The sequence below is a fragment of the Artemia franciscana genome, chromosome 15, assembly GCF_032884065.1.
Source record: "Artemia franciscana chromosome 15, ASM3288406v1, whole genome shotgun sequence".
Classification (NCBI taxonomy): Eukaryota; Metazoa; Arthropoda; class Branchiopoda; order Anostraca; family Artemiidae; genus Artemia; species Artemia franciscana.
Genome location: NC_088877.1, coordinates 4,198,857 through 4,218,224, shown reverse-complemented (window position 1 = coordinate 4,218,224; position 19,368 = coordinate 4,198,857). Strand labels below are relative to the sequence as shown.

At 35.6% G+C, this 19,368-nt stretch overlaps 1 protein-coding gene across 4 annotated transcripts in view; it reads left to right on the top strand.

Annotated features, from left to right (window-relative positions):
• The window catches only part of LOC136036718 (coiled-coil domain-containing protein 39-like), a gene marked incomplete in the record, with an annotated part of 149,037 nt that overhangs the window by 68,077 nt on the left and 61,592 nt on the right, over positions 1–19,368 (top strand). For all 4 annotated transcript variants that reach the window (XM_065719061.1, XM_065719063.1, XM_065719064.1 and 1 more), the window contains 3 exon segments: positions 18–233; positions 2,772–2,987; positions 18,392–18,562. In XM_065719061.1, the coding sequence (XP_065575133.1) occupies positions 18–233; positions 2,772–2,987; positions 18,392–18,562 (603 nt within the window).

The following is a 19,368-nucleotide window of genomic DNA, read 5'->3' as shown; positions in this document are numbered from 1 at the left end:
TTATTTTTTATTTTTAGAAAAGATTAAACGTAAGTAAGATAGATAATGTCAAAAATGAAATTAAGAGCCTTGATGCAGAGAAAGTTCAAACTGGAAATGATATTAAGCAAGTCCAAAGGAAAATTCAGTTGGCTTTGTTAAAAGAAGAATCTCTAAAAGAATCACTCAAGAACATTGAAGAACATGGTCGCAGCACTGAAGAAATGGTCAAAGATGTACAAAAACTTGTAAAGGTCAGTGGTTTAACAATAATGTAGTATTAAACCATGTAATAAGTAATTTAAAGAATCCCTTGGACCTTTTTGCGTGGACGGACACATCGACACCGCATGTAAGAATAAACTATTTTCCGAAAATTGTTCCATCCGTTTTCTATTATTTCCCATCGATCCCTATCCCACCCCATTCCGTTAATCTATCCCTATTTCCATCAACTCGACCATTAAAATCCCCTAATACAAACAGCGCATTTTACCTGGGATCCTGTTTATTTGATCCTGCAGCTATAAGTAAAGGTGAGTAAGTAAAACTTATAACAAAGAAATAAATAAGTAAAACTTGTAAAGGTGAGTGGTTTAACATTAACGTAGTATTAAACCATGTAATAAGTAACTTAAGAATCCCTTGGACCTTTTTGCGTGGACACATTGACACCGCATGGAAAAATAAACTAACACATTCTTACTGCGACAAAAGTATAGTATTTTCACAAACCTCAAATTTCTTTTTACTTTTGGCTGATCAAAGCCAAAAATAGTCTCCGGGTGTTTTTAAAAATTGGGTCTCGCATTGACGTTGAAAATGTCTCTCTTGCACAGATAAAACCTAATGATTTATGCATTTTATACACTTCATCTCAGAGACGTAAAACTGAAGAGTTATAAAATTGAATTTCAAATCCATGCACCATATCTCAATGTTAGAGAAAAAGAGCCCCGATATTATTTGACTAAAAAATAGACACCTATAGGTTAAAAACATTTTTCTTGTAATTTTTTTTTATTCGCTCATTTTTAAAATAAGTGGATGAAAATATCGGAAAAATAAAAGCTAGATAATTTTTGTGACAATAGATAGATGAAAAGAATTGGATTCTTTTATACATATATATTTATATGTTTCTTCATCTGGAGATTTTCTTCTCTCTTTATTTTTCTTTTATTTATCTGTTTTCTTTGCCAGCTCAATTTTACATGTAGAAATGATCTGGGGAAATCATCCGGGGAAATTTTTAAAGGAGATTGGAATTGTCTGGGGAACTTTCCCGTTGGGAAAGGAGGATTTTTGGTTGGGTATATTCTTCAAGGGGGATATTTCCACAGAAGAAACTTTTCATCGGGTGGATTTCAGGAAGATTTTTTACGGAAAGGGGAATTTTGGCATGATTTGAAAAAGATATAGACATTGAATTAAAAAACAAGCCCTTCTTTTCAAATAAAAGTAGGATAAAGATAATTTCCAGGCGGAATCGTCCGCAAGAAGTTTTATGCGGGAAGGGGGATTTTATAGGGATGGGGGATGAATGTCCTTGTATTATTTGAAAAACGATAAAAATTAAATAAATGTGTTTTTCAACTGAAATTAAGGAACTTAATACTAACAAAAAATATCCCGTATATCAGGATTGATACCCCCTCCTCAGTAATTTGTTTTCACATAAATTTCTACTTTTTGTCCCAATTCTTTAGGAACGACATCTAGAACACAAGCGCAGTTTAATAAGAATAACAAGCTTAAGTAAAACAGTTCAAAATAGGGATAAAACCTTTTTATTGACAGTGAACAGATATAAAATTTAACTGGATATTTCGAACACATGTAAGTGTTCATCATCAGCAGTAAAATTTTATATTTGTTCACTGTCAATAAAAAGGTTTCATCCCTATTTTGAACTGTTTTACTTTCGTCAGGGAAAGGCAGTGTGGTCTTTGACGTTAATAACAAGCTTTTTTAAAATACTTTAAAGCTTTAAAATGAAGAACGAAGTATTGGTGAGGGGTATCGTCCCTCATATAAGTCATTATTTCTGTTCGTAAGTTTCAATGTTGCTCCTTCCTTTCAGTTGAAAAAACTGTTTTTACATATAATTTTATTGTTCAACAGACACTTAAACATACTGTTCACCTTCCAACAAAGTTTTTTTTTCTGAAATTGTTGAAAAACATCACTTCAGATTAGTCTTCTGCAGGCCAGAAATAACTTTGCAAAAATCTTATTTGACAACCTGGCATGCAGATAAAAAAGAACGGCTGAATAGAATGAGTTGATCTCAGAACGTCGATATTGGCTTTTTTTTTCCGCCTTTTAAAGTTTTTTTTCCTTTGCAAATGGATGCTCAAAATAAGAAATTTTTACTTTTAAAAGGATATACCCACTGAAAAGACAAAACTGGGGAACATTTTTTTTTTCCAAAAATAAGGTTTTGCATTTTGCATCTTCAAGGTCACTGATCTCACGGCCATTTTGAGTATATGAGAATTCCAAAAGATTACCAAACCTACCGTACCATAACTACATCAGGAACTTCAGAATTTTTGTTTTTTAAATGGGTGGTGGGTGTTAAGAATGATATCCAAAAGAGTAGAGACAAAGAGTGAAAAATGAACTTTTATTGCTACAAAATTGTCACAATTTCGGGAAATTTTGCATCATTTTATTTAAATTAAGACTTAGAGGGAGGAAGGGGTGCATATACCTAGGCTAAGTAGTTCCAAAGTGAAAATATATTGTCATAAACTCGAATGTTTAATATTCAATGTTTTCATTTTTAGGAAGAAGAGAAACATATTGAGAGCATTCAAGGCTCAATTGAAGCCCTAAATGTGGCAAAATCTAGAATGGTTTCACAACTTTCTGATCTTGAATCAAGGACAAAGCAAGTTTCTTTGGAAATTTCTTGCGCAAAAAAGTCGAAGGAAAGAATTACAAAAGAAAATAACAAAATTCGACAAATGAACGAGTCGCTTGAAGAGGCAATATATAAAGCGGTAAGTTGCCATTGCTGTCATTAGCTATTGTTTTAATTGACACTGCCGAACCACTGCGATAATTACCAGAAATTACCAAACATAATTACTAAAATATTTGAATTATTGCCAAAATATTTGGATAATAACCAAAAACCAGGACACTATATACCCAGTCATACGTCTATCCCCTGTATTTAATCTTTCCCTATTAATCCTCCCCCCGAAACCAGCTAGCAAGACTTTTTTGGTGGAATATCTCAGAGGCTTAGAAAATTCGGATATAGTCTTAAGATGGTATAACAACAGCACTGGTAAAAGTGTTCTAAAAACATTGCTGGTATTACAAATTCATCGAAACTTGGATGCGGTTTTTTTTTATTATTTGATATCTAACTTCCCTCATAAGTAGATTCACTGTACGCGAAATTCTACTATATATGAAATCTTTTCGTAGTTAAAATTTGGTTTATAAGGCTGGTGCACAATTTTAGTCCCACTTAAAAAGAACTTAAAGGTATGAAACACAAGACACAGTCGGTACTTTGCCCTGGAACTAGCAGCGAAAAATTTTCTTATGCGTAAAATGGAAAATTTGGTTAGGTTTTAGATAAAAGGTAAATTTTTGTATATTTAATGAGTGTCTTTTAAAATGAACTTGTACAATTGAATTAAAGTACAATTGGATTAAAATAGTTGAGAGACATAGGTCTTTCCTATGTACATCTTTCTGCAGTCATTTCTGTAAAATCGTTCCATCAATTTTAGTATGAAAGTTTTTTTGCTGTTTTCTTCATTGTTAGTTTTCTCTTGTATATAAAATTGCCTTTTCTTCTTGTTTCTTAGGTCTTGCATTACATAGTTTATTGTTTTTATTTTTAACTAACTGTCGTGCAGAAAAGATTGAAACAGATGCAGTATTTATTTACGACAACAGAATCAAAAGGCTTGAGACATGTAAATATTTGGGAATTGTATTTTTCCTACAAAATAAAAGGAACCTTAGTAGTAAAAAGAATTTGAAAATAGCTTGAAAAAAAAACAGAGTGGCTTTGTATATACAAAACAAATGAAGAAGTAACATTTTATGCTCATTTCAAATCTAAGATAAACAGCTAGGTAAAGGGTTCAAATCCAATACTTTGACTTACTTGACTTAAGTCTCCTGCCGGGCACTGCTCGGCGTAGAGAGTGACGTCTGCCTCCTCCACCCACTTCGGTCCATGGCGAGTATTTGCTCTTCGCCCTGTCTGATGTTTGCCATTGCCAAGAACTCGGACAGGCTGTCGGACCAACGTTTCTTCGGTCGGCCGCGAGATCGCTTCCAACCAACTTTGATAGGGTCGAAGTCATAGATCATCTTTGCGGGTAGATGTGGTGGCATTCGAAGCAGATGCCCGAACCATCGTAAGGTTCGCTCGGCTGCTTGAGTCGAAAACCAAGACTGCTTTGTGAGCTGCAGAACCTTTTCATTGCTGACGAAGTCGGACCATCGTAGGCCCTCAATCCTCCTCAGGATCTTTGCATGAAATACGTCTATTTTCTTGAGGGTTGGAGCTGATGCTTGCCATGTCTCAGCTCCGTAAAGCATCACAGAGCCGACTAAAGCGTTGAAGATCCGCAGTTTCGTTGTGCGACTGATATTTGGTTTTCGCCAGAGGTGACGACTCAGTCTACCCATGACAGAAGACGCTTTAGATAATCATGCCTGCAGCTCGGGGAGAAGTGAGCCATTTGAAGAAATTATGGAGCCCAGGTAGGTGAAGTCTTTAACAACCTCGATGCTAGTGGTGCTCTCCAGGCTAACTGGAGAGTTAACAGCAGGAGAAGACGGGTCTATGGCCATAATTTTAGTTTTGTTCCAGTTTATATGCAGTCTTACTTTGGCAGCCTCTTCTCGCAGGATTCGGAGTGCTTCCGGCAGCTGCTCCATGGAGTCCGCCAGAATGGCCAAGTCATCGGCAAAATCGACATCTGAGATGGTATGATCTCCGAATTTGAGCCCAAAGCTGAGACGTGAAGTGGTTTTTGTCATATCGTAATCTATGATGACATTGAAGAGCTCTGGGGCTACTGCACATCCTTGGCGCACCCCTGTCGTGATTTGAAAGAACGGGCTGCGCCGACCATTTACTTGTACACAGCTCTCCGTCCCATGGTGCAGCGCCTTGAGAAGTCTGCAATATTTCTCGGGTAGGCCAGTCAACTCTAGAATCCGCCAAAGAGCTTTTCGATCGACTGAGTCAAATGCAGCACGGAAGTCAACGAAGGTAATAAATGCTTTCTGTCGGAACTCTGTCGTCTTCTCTACTATTTGTCGAATCGTGAAAATCTGCTCGATGGTTGAACGATCCGACATAAAACTAGCTTGCTCCGGTCGCCGGATTTTGAATCAAATCCAATAGACTAGAGGAATAACCAACGAACATTAGATAAAATATCAAATTACTATCAAGTAGCAGAGATAAATAAAAATATTTTTCGACAAAGGTTCAAAATCATGAGGTGAGGCGAAAAATTAATAAAAATTCTGATAAAAATCAAAATTCCAAGGCACTGATGGTTCAGATTATGACTTGTGGTCCTGTTTCTAATGCTGGTGGCACGAACGTCACTTAGTCGATAAAATTAGGTAAAAATTTAGAAAGAGTTTAGTCACGTCTACCAAATATGTTAAAACAAAGCAGTAAACAGGAATAGTGACACAACATTGTTTGTGATTGGAATACACAGAGCGCATAGCCATTTACTAATTGACGTGGTGACTTTTTAAGTGGCGGATAAGGAACAACACTGTTGCCATCTAGCAGTTTTTACATCCTGAGCAGCTGAATGTACGTGCTGATCTTCATTCCTTAAGCAAAAGCCGTATCCAGGATCTTTGTTCGTGGAGTTTTTTAAGGGGAATAGGGGGTTAAAAACCTAAAAAAAAATACATAAAAATGGGTTTTTATTCATTTTTATTACGTTTTTAAAATTTGGTCAGATAATGGAAGGGGGGAAGTTGAAACCCCCTAACCCCTCCGGATACGACCTTGCTTGAAAATCTTATAAATTGTGGTAAAAATTAGGGACACAGATGTGTTACGTGGATGACACATATGGATCAGGTTTGCCAACATGGTATAGAATAACTGTATACAAGAGGGGAAAGCTGGTTCAATTTTATTTCTTAAAATATGGTGTCTGTTCCCAGTGACTTCTTTTTTAATCCAGATTAAAGTAGCCGAGAAAATTGGTGGTTGACTTAATATGGTGGCTTGCTCGATTGTCTAGCTCCTTATATACTTAATGTTAATATGTCAGTAATGTTATTATAAAGTTAGTACTTAATGTTAGCAAATCAGCGGTTTTGGTTTTTGGGGGAAGTGAGAAGGGTAGAAAGAGGAGCTTATGCTTGGAATGGAAAATTTATCTGCTGTGGATGAGTTTATTTACTTGAGTTATCTGTAAACAAAGGAGGGTAAGTGGGACAAGCTTGTAGAATTATTTGAAAAAAAGAGGAATAGGGTAATATGAATTGTTCTAAGTAGTCCTTTCAGGTCAGTAGGTCTTGCAGAAATTCAGGAGAGGGTGTTTGAGTCTAATATTAGGTCGGTAATTGTGTATGGAGCAAAAGTTTGGGGGTTTGATAAGGGTGTTATATTATAAAGGTTACAATTCAAGTATTATAGAAGGAGGCTAATTTTAAGTAAGAGGCTTAATAGCCTAGTTATTAAAGGTAATTTGGGAATTTAGTCCTTAAGAAGTAGGAAATTAGCAAAAATGGCGAAGTATTGGGAAAGAAGGGTAAGTAGAGAAAAGCACAGTTTACTGAGGGAAGCATTGGTGGAGTCTCTGTTAGACGCAAGAAGATGTTCATGGACGGGGCAGATTAAGAAATTTTGGCTTCCTGTGGAACCTCGGGTGGATGGAATAGGGGTAGGCAAGTGGGAGAAGTGTCCAAACAGGTATATTCCATTTTATTCGATCAGGAAATACTGAAGTGGGGTGCCAGATTAGAACGTCTGAATCTCTTAGTTTGTATTTTAGGGTAAAAGAGGCATTGGGAGAAGAGGTATATTTAGAGCTTGGCTATCTAGGGAGGATATTAAGTGAGTAATTTCTTGTACAGGTAATTTGTGCCGCTTGAGGGAAGAAGAAGATATTTGGGAAGGGTTAGAATAAAAGAATGGTCCTTATTGTTTCCAGATCTGTGGAGAGAGGGAGGAAAATTTATTGCATTTTCTGGGGAAGTATGAAAGGTTAAGGGTCTTGTGGAAGATCATTTTTGAAGTGGAAGAGCTGTGAGCCTTGGGTGGAAAAAATGCTGTGAAAATGGTGTCTTTTTAGTATTAAAAATCTGCTGCGGTTTATTTGTATAGGTATAACCCATCGTGAGAGTGTTATGTGATAACTTTTTTGTTTGTTTATGTTAGTGTTTTTTAATGTTTTTTTGTGCTTTAGTCATTTTCATCGAAAATTTAAATTGAATCCTTTAATTGTATTGGTATGTTGTTAATTGTATTTGTATTTATTGTTATTTTTGTTGTATGTTTTTTTTTGTGGCTATGGCCCTGCTGGGTATTTCGTGTCAAATGTACTATACTATTATTTTGAAGTTGTGAATATCATCAGACTAATTTTCAGCCTTTTTGAAATTTATCAAAAGGAATAATTTTTGACCTGACTAAGTCAGACAGTACGTTGTAACAAACTGAAAGTAAGGAGCGACCCGGCTCAAAAGTAACCGAAACTCTAAAACACGGAATTTTGATACCAATATACACATCAACAGAATCGGGATTTTTTATGCTGATTCTACATATATAAGTTTCATCAAGTTTAGTTCTACCTATCAAATGTTGCGAACCATAGAAAATTTGCATTATTTTCGAAATAAGAGGGAAACAACCCCTACAAGAGTCATAAAATCTTAAAATCACACCATCAGATGCAGCGTATCAGAGAACCCTACTGTAGAGGTTTCAAGCTCCTATCTGCAAAAATATGGAATTTAGTAATATTTGCCCAAAGAAAGATCACGGATGAGTGTTTATTTGTTTTTTGTTTGTTTTGTTTTTTTGTTATTTTTCCTACGAGTGATCGTATCACCTAGTGGTCCTAGTATGTTTTGAGAGGGCTCATTCGAACGAAAATTTAAAGTTCTAGTGCCGTTTTTAAGTCAACAGAAAATTGGAGGGCAACTAGGCCCCCCTCCCATGCTCATTTTTCCCGAAGTCACTGGATCTAAATTTTGAAATAGTCATTTTGTTCAACATAGTCGAAATATCTAATAGCTATGTCTTTGAAGACGACTTAATCCTCCACAGTCCCCGGGGGGAGGGCTTCAAGTTATGAACTTACCCATTGTTTAAATATAGAATTGGTTATTGGAAAGTATACAGGCGTTGTCGTAAGGATTTTTCTGGTGAGGGAGGGTGGGGGGTCGAGGAAGACAGTTACATGGGAGGATTTTTTTCATGGAAGAATTTTTCGAGAAAGGCATTTAGTCCAAAAAAAGTAAAATTTAATATGCCAATTTGTTTTAATTATTCATTTACTTTGAGTCAAAATCAAAACCTGCATTAATTCAAAAATGTTCAGAAATGAAATACAAAAACAAGTTTTGTTTAACTGAAAGTAATGAGCATCATCAAATCTTAAAACGAACAGAAACTGTTTCGTATGTGAAAGGGGCTATCCCAACACCCCGCTCTTTACACTAAAGTTTGACTCTTTTTAATAACTCTACTTTTTAAAACAATAAAAACATAAAGAACGGTGTGTTGAGGAGGAGACAGCTCCTTTCACATACGGGATAATTTCTGTTTGTTTTAAGTTTTAATGTTGCTCCTTGCTTCCAGTAAAAAAAAACTTCCTTTTTTAATTTAATTTTATATTAAAGAATTAGAATAGAAGAGGCCTAACTATAAATAGAAAACTATTAAACAATCCCTTACCAAAGAAAACCCTAGTCTAATGACAAATCTTTTGGGCTGGAAATCCTGGGTAGGACTAATTTTACATTTTGTTCTTTCCTTCCGGGATAATAAATTATATTTAGGATAAATCCTATTTTAGTTCAATCTTCTCATCTAGCTAAGTTCAAACACCGGTATTAATAAAGATTTTTTTTTCAAAACACATAAATTAACGATATTCTTCAAACTACTTCCAGAAAATACCCATTGGCTTATCTTTCACTGGAACCCTAGTAACAATTACAGAAAAAATCACTCATAAAAGAAATTAAACAACTGCTTCCATATTGTTTGACAAATATTATTCTTTTGATCTTAGTATCAATTTATATGATTAAATATTCTTTATTCAAGCCAAATAAGAAAACAAGAAAGCATTTTACAACTTGGCTAATATATACAACAGGCATATAAATATTCCTCAAAAAAATAACAGTTGCACTAAAACACTAATTATTTAACAGACATGGATTTTAATTTATATTAATACAATATCTAGTGGTAAATGCCCAATTTCAACACTAAAGTTCTTAAGCCCCCCCCCCATTTTTTTTACAAGTTCCAAGTAAGGACATGTAAACCATACTAGTAAAGCCGTGTTGTACAGAATTTTAAGAGCAGTGGTTCGAGACAATTTATGTTGCAATTAAATGAAAAAACAAGTTTTTTGAACTACATGTAAGGAGCAACATTAAAGCATAAAACGAACAGAAATTATTTCGTATATAAGGGGGTTCCCCCTCTCGTCAATACCTCACTCTTTACTCCAAAGTTCGAATTAAGTTCCAATTCTTTAAGAATGACCCCTGTATCACAAAGGCCGTTTAATTAGGATTAATAGCTCTTTTGAAATTGCTAGAAAAACTATAGCATAAAGAGCAAGGTATTGACGAGGGGGATAACCCCTCGTATACGAAATAACTTCTGTTTGTCTTAATTTTTAATGTTGCTCCTTACTTTCAGTTGAAAAAGCTTTTTTTTAGTTAATTTCTGATCGTTTTTTAATAATGCTGGGAAATCCGGCTCCTGTTCATGGAAAATTCCCTTTCCCCTTGAAAAATCCTCCATAGAAAGTTCCTCTCACGTAACTCCCTCCACCTGGCCCTCTCCTTCCCCACCAGAAAAATTCCCCCTGAAAACGTCTGTATACTTCCCAATAACCAATACCATATGTAAACAATGGGCAAAGTTCATAACTTGCAGTCCTTCCCCTGTGACTGTGGGGGACTAAGTCATCCTTAAGGTCATAGTTATCAGGTTTTTGACTATGCTGAACAAAATGGCTATCTCAAAATTTTGATCAAGTTACTTGGGGAAAAAATGAGCATGGGAGAGGTCCTAGTTGCCCTTCAATTTTTTGGCCACTTAAAAAAGGCACTATAACTTTTAATTTCCGTTCGAATGAGCCCTCTTGCAATATTCTAGGACCAGTGGGTTCATATTATCACCGGTGGAAAAAAACAAACAAACAATCATTCGTGATTTTTCTTCTGGAAAAAAAAAAACAAAACAAATTCCATATTTTTGCGGATATGAGCTTTATACCTCTTAAATACGGCTATCGAATACGCTGAATCTGATGGTGTGATATTAATTAAGACTCAATTACTTTTAGGTGTTGTTTCCTTTTTTTTCAAAATAAGGCACATTTCTCAGGCTCACAACTTTTGATAGGCAAGACTAAACTTGATGAAACTTATATATTTGAAATCAGACTAAAAATCCAATTCTTTTTATATATCTTTTGGTGTCAAAAATCCATTTTTTAGAGTTTCAGTTACTCTTGAGCCGGGTCGCTCCTTACTTACAGCTCGTTACTACAAACTGTTTGATTTAAGAACAATTAATAAGTACCTTCTTTTAAAATTTGAACCATAGCCTTTTAATTATTGACTAGCTAAGTTTAGCCATGACTGAGATATTCTTGCATCAAAGTTCGGAACCTGGACCATATGAAAGAAAATTAATTGTTGACAAACCTTGTATAATTGCACTGTTAATGTAGAAAAAACGCTTGATAGATTTGGAGAGGTACTCCAGTGTAAAAGTAATAGACATACAAAAAAAACTTCATGTAAACAACAAAAAGAAGAAAAACTGCAAATTTTGCATAAAGCATAAGCCTACAGGCTTTTTCAATTTCATAGAGCTGTCATTGCTCAGTGGGAGCACGCTAGACCTGAAATACTCCGTCCATGAGAACAAAGGTTCGAGTCCTGGTGTCGTTGGTTATTTGGTTTGGGACAAGGTCAGTGGCGTGACTCTGTAAGTTCAGCCATAGCCGACCCTGTTCTAAATGCGTACCTAAAGAAATCTGGGGAAGTTAAACAGGAAGTGTGTGAAAGCATAGAATGACTGGTGCCGATCCCCCTTCGCACTTCCTGGCTGAAGGACCATGGAACAGAAATGAGTACTGACGGTCAATTAATCTCATTTTATTCTCAAACAATCTGCTTTTAGCAAGATATGCTCACAGAATTTTGAATGCTAGTCGTATTGCAGAAATATATGGAAACTCTTGAAGCTCAATGTCAGCAAATTAGTTTACAATTTTACTTTGTAAAATCCGAGACCATCCTTTTTAGTTGGAAAATGGATCACGGGTTTCATTTGTGACCTTTGGGAAAGTCTTTATCCACCCACCAGTAAGCTACTTCTAGATCTTGGATTCCGCTTAAATTCAACAGTTTAGGCCTCTATTGTTTCATTTGAACTTTTGTCCTAGCCTTGAGAAGTTGGATCTTCTCCTTAACCTTTATAATTCTTTTGCGTATCTACTCAGTCTTACCGCCACCCTCTTTTGCAAACTATTAGGAAAAACTCATCAGATCAAAATAATACAAATATTTCTTTTTTATTTATGAAGCCTCTACTTTACCTGCCTTGGTAGTAGGGGAACTCACAAGTTTTTACTAATTTCAAAGTAGTGAGCACTAGAGTCTCAGTTTGGCCTTCTAGACGAATTGCAAAATCAGTCACTATATAGAATTTTGCCAAAATGAATGGATGTGAGAACTAAAGAGTGATTTATCTTATTAATTTCTATGATCTTCATTGTGTTGTTGTTTCTCCTTTATGGTATTTTTTGTTTGTTTTTTTACTGTTTCGTCTTGTTTTGTCATGGCTGTTATTTTGGGTTCTTCTTATTTCATTTATATAGAGTTTGTAGAGGTTAATGTTCGGTGTTTTTTTCCTTTATCGCTCCGTCTTCTCCATGCTGTCGTGTTTTTCAAATAAATATTAAATGAATAACTACAAAATAAAATACTGTTCATAAACAATAGTGCCAACCGGGCAAAACTTTGGCAATTTAATGTATATTAAATTATTTTCTTTATGCTGAACTGAGTTGAATTGCTGAATTGAGAACAAAATGGAGGATAATGGGAAAAATTATAAATAGACTTTCATTTTTTTCTGAAGATTCAGAGATCTTAACAGCAAATTATGAATTTTACGAATGTCATTGAAATTTCTGTCAGAATACACTCGTACAAGTGGTCTGTGAAAATTCAACAGAAATGATAGCAGTAAAGCATTTAAAGCAAGAATTGCTACTTCACACATGTACCCATTAGTTTTCATTTCTGTTTATGGTTGTGTTTTTTTTTAAGAAAAATTCAATAGTAGCAGCAAAGCATTTGCATCAAAATTTGCTACTTCACACATGCACCCATTGGTTTTCATTTCTATTTTATGGTTTTCTATAAAAAAAAAAATATGGGGAGAATCGTAGCAGTAAAGCACTTACATCAAAAATTGCCACTTCACACATGCACCCATTGGTTTTCATTTCTATTTTATGGTTTTCTTTTTGAGAAAAATTCTGGTGAGAATGGCAGCAGTAAAGCATTTGCAGCAAAAATTGCTACTTCACACATACACCCATTGGTTTTCATTTCTATTTTATGGTTTTCTTTTTTTTTTTAGTTATGGGGAGAATGGGTTCAGCAATGCATTTGCATCAAAAATTGCTACTTCACACATGCACCCATTGGTGTTCATTTCTATTTTATGGTTTTCTTTTTTTAAGAAAAATTCTGGTGAGAATAGTAGCAGCAAAGTATTTGCATCAGAAATTGCTACTTCACAGATCCATCCATTGGTTTTCATTTCTGTTTTGTGGTTTTTTTTTTAAGAAAAATTCTGGTGAGAATAGTAGCAGCAAAGCATTTGCATCAAAATTTGCTACTTCACACATGCACCCATTGGTTTTCATTTCTATTTTATGGTTTTCTTTAAAAAAAAAAAAAAATATGGGGAGAATCGTAGCAGTAAAGCACTTACATCAAAAATTGCCACTTCACACATGCACCCATTGGTTTTCATTTCTATTTTATGGTTTTCTTTTTGAGAAAAATTCTGGTGAGAATGGCAGCAGTAAAGCATTTGCAGCAAAAAATGCTACTTCACACATACACCCATTGGTTTTCATTTCTATTTTATGGTTTTCTTTTTTTTTAGTTATGGGGAGAATGGGTTCAGCAATGCATTTGCATCAAAAATTGCTACTTCACACATGCACCCATTGGTTTTCATTTCTATTTTATGGTTTTCTTTTTTTAAGAAAAATTCTGGTGAGAATAGTAGCAGCAAAGTATTTGCATCAGAAATTGCTACTTCACACATGCACCCATTGGTTTTCATTTCTGTTTTGTGGTTTTCTTTTTAAGAAAAATTCTGGTGAGAATAGTAGCAGCAAAGCATTTGCATCAAAATTTGTTACTTCACACATGCACCCATTGGTTTTCATTTCTATTTTATGGTTTTCTATAAAAAAAAAAAAAAAATATGGGGAGAATCGTAGCAGTAAAGCACTTACATCAAAAATTGCCACTTCACACATGCACCCATTGGTTTTCATTTCTATTTTATGGTTTTCTTTTTGAGAAAAATTCTGGTGAGAATGGCAGCAGTAAAGCATTTGCAGCAAAAATTGCTATTTCACACATACACCCATTGGTTTTCATTTCTATTTTATGGTTTTCTTTTTAAGAAAAATTCTGGTGAGAATAGTAGCAGCAAAGCATTTGCATCAGAAATTGCTACTTCACACATACACCCATTGGTTTTCATTTCTGTTTTATAGTTGTTGTTTTTTTAAGAAAAATTCTGGTGAGAATAGTAGCAGCAAAGCATTTGGATAAAAATTGCTACTTCACACATGTACCCATTGGTTTTCATTTCTATTTTATGGCTTTCTTTAAAAAACAAGAGCTAAGAGCTCATATGGCACTTGTGACGAGGCGAGAAGAGCTAAGAGCCAAGAGATCATATGGTATTAGCTCTAACAAAATTCTATGAATCAATAGATTGATTTAAAAAGGAAAATAAGAGGCTTAATGCCGGTCAGGATTTAAAATAAGAGCTCTGAGTCACGATGTCCTTCTAAATATCAAAATTCATTAAGATCCGATCACCCACTCGTAAGTTATAAATACCTAATTTTTCCTAATTTTTCCTCTCCCTTTAGCCCCATATGGTCGAATCTGGGAAAACGACCTTATCAAGTCAAATTGTGCAGCTCCCTGACACGCCTACCAATTTTAATCGTCCTGGCACGTCCAGAAGCACCAAACTCGCCAAATCACTGAATCCCTCCCCCCAACTCCCCCAAAAGAGAGCGAATCCAGTACGATTCTGTCAATCACGTACCAAGGACATTTGTTTATTCTATCCACCAAGCTTCATCCCGATTCCGGGATGAAAAAGATCTGGTTGGGATTTGAAATAAGGGCTCTGAGACATGAATTCCTTCTAAAAATCAAATTTCATTAAGATCCAATCATCTATTCGTAAGATAAAAATACCCCAATTTTCACGTTTTCCAAGAATTCCGGTTTCCCCCTCCAACTCCCCCCAATGTCACAGGATCCTGGCAGGAATTTCAAATCAGAACTTTAAAGCACAAGATCCTTCTAAATATCAAATTTTATTAAGATCTGGTCACCCTTTCGTAAGTTCTAAATACCGCAATTTTCAAAATTCCCCCCCCCCAATTCCACCTAAGAGAGCAGATCCGGTCCGGTTATGTCAGTCACGTATCTTAGACAGGTTTCTATTCTTCCCATCCAGTTTTATCCTGATCTCACCGCTTTAAGTATTTTCTAAGATTTCCGGTCCCCCCAACTGCCCCCCCCCCAATTACGCTTGATCCGGTTGATATTTAAAATAAGAGATCTAAGTTACGAGGTCCTTCTAAATATGAAGTTTCATGAAGATCCGATCACTCCTTCGTAAGTTAAAAATACGTCATTTTTTCTTATTTTTCAGAATTAGCCCCTCCCCCCCCCAATAGAGTGGATCCGTTCCAATTATGTAAATCACGTATGTAAGACTACTGCTCTTATTTTTCCAACCAAGTTTCATCCCGATCCCTCCAATCTAAGCGTTTTCCATGATTTTAGGTTCCCCACTTCAAACTTCCCCCAATGTCACCAGATCCAGTCAGGATTTAAAATAAGAGCTTTGAGACACGATATCCTTCTAAATATCAAATTTCATTGAGATCCGATCACCCGTTCGTAAGTTAAAAATACCTCATTTTTTCTAATTTTTCAGAATTAACCCCTCCCCCAACTACCCCAAAGAGAGCGGATCCGTTCCGGTTATGTCAATCATGTATCTAGGACATGTGCTTATTTTTCCCACCAAGTTTCATCCCGATCCCTCCATTCTAAGTGTTTTCCAAGTTTTAAGTTTCCCCCTCCCAACTCCCCCCCCCCCAATGTCACCAGATCCGGTCGGGTTTAAAAGAAGAGCTCTGAGACACTATATCCTTCTAAATATCAAAATTCATTTAGATCCGATCACCCGTTCGTAAGTTAAAAATACCTCATTTTTTTTATTTTTCAGAGTTACCTCCTCAACCACCCCAAAGAGAGCGTATCCCTTCCGGTTTTGTCAATCATGTATCTAGGACTTGTGCTTATTTTTTCCTCCAAGTTTCATCCTGATCCCTCCACTCTAAGTGTTTTCCAAGATTTTAGGTTTCCCCCTCCCATATCCCCCCCAATGTCGCCAGATCCGGTCGGGATTTAAAATAACAGGTCTGAGACACGATATCCTTCCAAACATCAAATTTCATTAAGATCTGATCAACAGTACGTAAGTTAAAAATACTTCATTTTTTCTATTCTTTCCGAATTAACCGGCCCCCCACTCCCCCCCAGATGGTCAAATTGGGAAAATGACTATGTCTAATTTAAGCTGGTCCCTTCCCTGATACGCCTGCCAAATTTCATCGTCCTAGCTTACCTGGAAGTGCCTAAAGTAGCAAAACCGGGACCGACAGACCGACAGAATTGGCGATTGCTATATGTCACTTGGTTAATACCAAGTGCCATAAAAAAATAATGGGAGAATGGTAGCAGCAAAGCACTCGCAACAAAAATTGCTACTTCACACATGCACCCTTTGATATTCATTTCTATTTTATGGTTTTCTTTTTAAGAAAAATTCTGGTGAGAATGGTAGCAGCACAGTATTTACAGCAAAAATTGCTACTTCACACATACACCCATTGGTTTTCATTTCTGTTTGATAGCTGTTTTTTTTTTTTTTTTAAGAAAAATCCTGGTGACATTAGTAGCAGCAAAGCATTTGCATCAAAACTTACTACTTCAAACATTCACCCATTGGTTTTCATTTCTATTTTATGGTTTCTGTTTTAAAAAAAATATTGCGAGAATGGGTTCAGCAAAGCACTTTTATCAAAAACTGTTACTTTACACATGCACCCATCGGTTTTCATTTCTGTTTTATGGTTTTCTTTTTAAGAAAAATTCTGGTGAGAATTGAAGCAGCAAAGCATATGCAGCAAAAATTGCTACTTCACACATACATCCGTTGGTTTTCATTTCTGTTTTATGGTTTTCTTTTTAAGAAAAATTCTGGTGAGAATAGTAGCAGCAAAGCATTTGTATCAAAAATTGCTACTTCACACATGCACCCATGGGTTTTTATTTCTGTTTTATGGTTTTCTTTTTAAGAAAAATTATGGCGAGAATAGTAGCAGAAAAGCACTTACATCAAAAATTGCTACTTCACATATGTACCCATGGGTTTTCATTTCTGTTTTATGGCTTTCTTTTTAAGAAAAATTCTGGTGAGAATAGTAACAGCAAAGCATTTGTATCAAAAATTGCTTCTTCACGCATGCATCCATTAGTTTTCATTTCTGTTTTGTAGTTTTCTTTTTAAGAAAAATTATGAAAAATGCAGCAGCAAAGTATTTACAGTAAAAATTGCTGCTTCACACATATACCTAACTCTGTTTTAGTGCTTTTCCTCATTAAGAAAAAATATTTATTATGACTTTATTTATTTACTATCACTTGTGACTTCATTTATGACTTAATTATTTATTATGAATAATTTATGGATTATTATTATTATAAAAATAATTTATTATTAATCATTAATTTTTTTATTATTCATTAATAAAAATAAAAATTGTGACAAAAGTTCACCACTGGGCTCGTGCAAAATCAAATTGGAACGCTGTTGAATATCTGACTAAATTCCTTTTGACCTCACAACATACCCTAATTCAAAGCTTATTTTTGGTCACCTAACTTTAAAGATAAGAGGAGGGAATACTTTATCCAACCTTTGACCCTTAGACCTTAGGCCTTAGATCCTCCTGTGCCTCCAGAGGCGTCCAGGGCGTCCAAGAAGAGTCTCCAGTCATCTTTGAAATTTGTGGCTGCGACGATGTCTTCCCACTCCGGCTGTATTGAGGCGTGAAGGTGTCGCAGGTCGTTGATATAGGTACGACGGGGTGTATTTTTGGGTCTTCCTCTGTGGCGGGTGCCTTCGGGTAACCAGAAAAAAGTAGACTTGGGAATTTTGGAATCGTCCATGCGCAGCACATGTCCGAGATAGCTGCATCTGCGTCTTCGTATGGTCTCGATGAGGGACGATTGACCTGTGATATTTCTAATGTGCTCGCTCGTTACCTTCTGGGTCCAATGGATGCCGAGAAGTCTACGTAGGCACATGTTTCCAAACGACTGAATTCTCCTCTCTTGTTTTTGATTGAGATGCTATGTTTCAGATGTTAGAGGACAACGGGCAGAACGTTGCTGTTGAACAGGCGGAGCTTAAGCCGGAGAGAGAAAGTACTCGATCTCCAAACTTTTTTGAGTCTGTTGAAGGTGCTGCTAGCCTGCTGGTGAAGACTTCTTTGGCTGTGGATCCCATGCAACCTTTGACCATTTTTTAATTACTATCATTAACTTTATTTCCAACGTCACACAAGAAAATTTGAAAGAACTATGGAATGCGACTAGCATGATGTAGGATTATGGTTACTAGCATTTTCAGATGTGTTTTATTTATTAATTTCTACAGAAAATTAGTCTATGTTATTGATACAGTTTTTTCGATATTTAATTTTGAAAGCCAAGTATTAGTTTAAAACTGAGAGTCTTGGTATAAATTACTGGCTATTCTTTGTAGTCGTTTGAACTTCTAATTGCGACGCAAAGTCTTGAACGGCTCATGGAGACAGATGCTGAATCTAGTGAGAAACATGAACAGTGGAGGGTAAGAATTGACTCTCTAAATGAAGATATCAAAGAAAAGAAACGAATTCTTCTTATATTGAGACAGGAACTATTAACAAGCCAGGTAAGTTTTTTCCCCTTCTTTCTCTCCCTTTCCTTTGTCTTTTTTTTATTATTTGCTTATCCTTCTTTTTCCTTCCGTTGAAGGGAAAAAAAATATCCTTCCTATATTTCATCTCTCAAACTATTTTGATATCGTAACAGCAAATTCCAGATTAAGATTAATTCGTGCGACCATTGATTTTATTCATTAATTAATTAATTAGTGATAAATTATTAATTGTAATCTTGCATTAGCTTTTTTTTCTGAGAGAGAAAAAATAAGCAAGTATAGACTATAATATTTTGTAGGGGGTCAATGATATATATTTCCCAGTGTAAAATTCCCCCAGGAAAGTTCACCCCGGAAGTTTTTCCTTCCCCACGGAAAATTCTCTACATGGAAACCTTCCCCAAGCATAAAATCCCCAGAAAAAATTATTTTATACTTCCCAATAACAAACACTATGCCTAAAAAAGGGGCAAATTACAGAACTTTCAGGTCTCTCCCCGTAGACTGTGGGAAGTCATGTGACCCGCAAGGTATAGTTATTGGATCTTTTAACTACTGAAAAGAATGATTACCTTAAAATTTTAATCGGACCATTTTTGGGAAAAGGGGGGCGTCGGAGGGGGGCTAGTTGTCCTCCAATCTTTTTGGCTACTTAAAATGGACATGAAACTATTAATTTCCGTTAGAATTTATTATTAATTTCCGCCTCTCTCGATCTTCTGAGAGCATTAATTCGATAGGCTCTCCCTTGCCAAAAAAAATAATAACAAAATCTAAAAAAAAACAGCAGCAAACAAACGAAAGATGACGCATCTGTG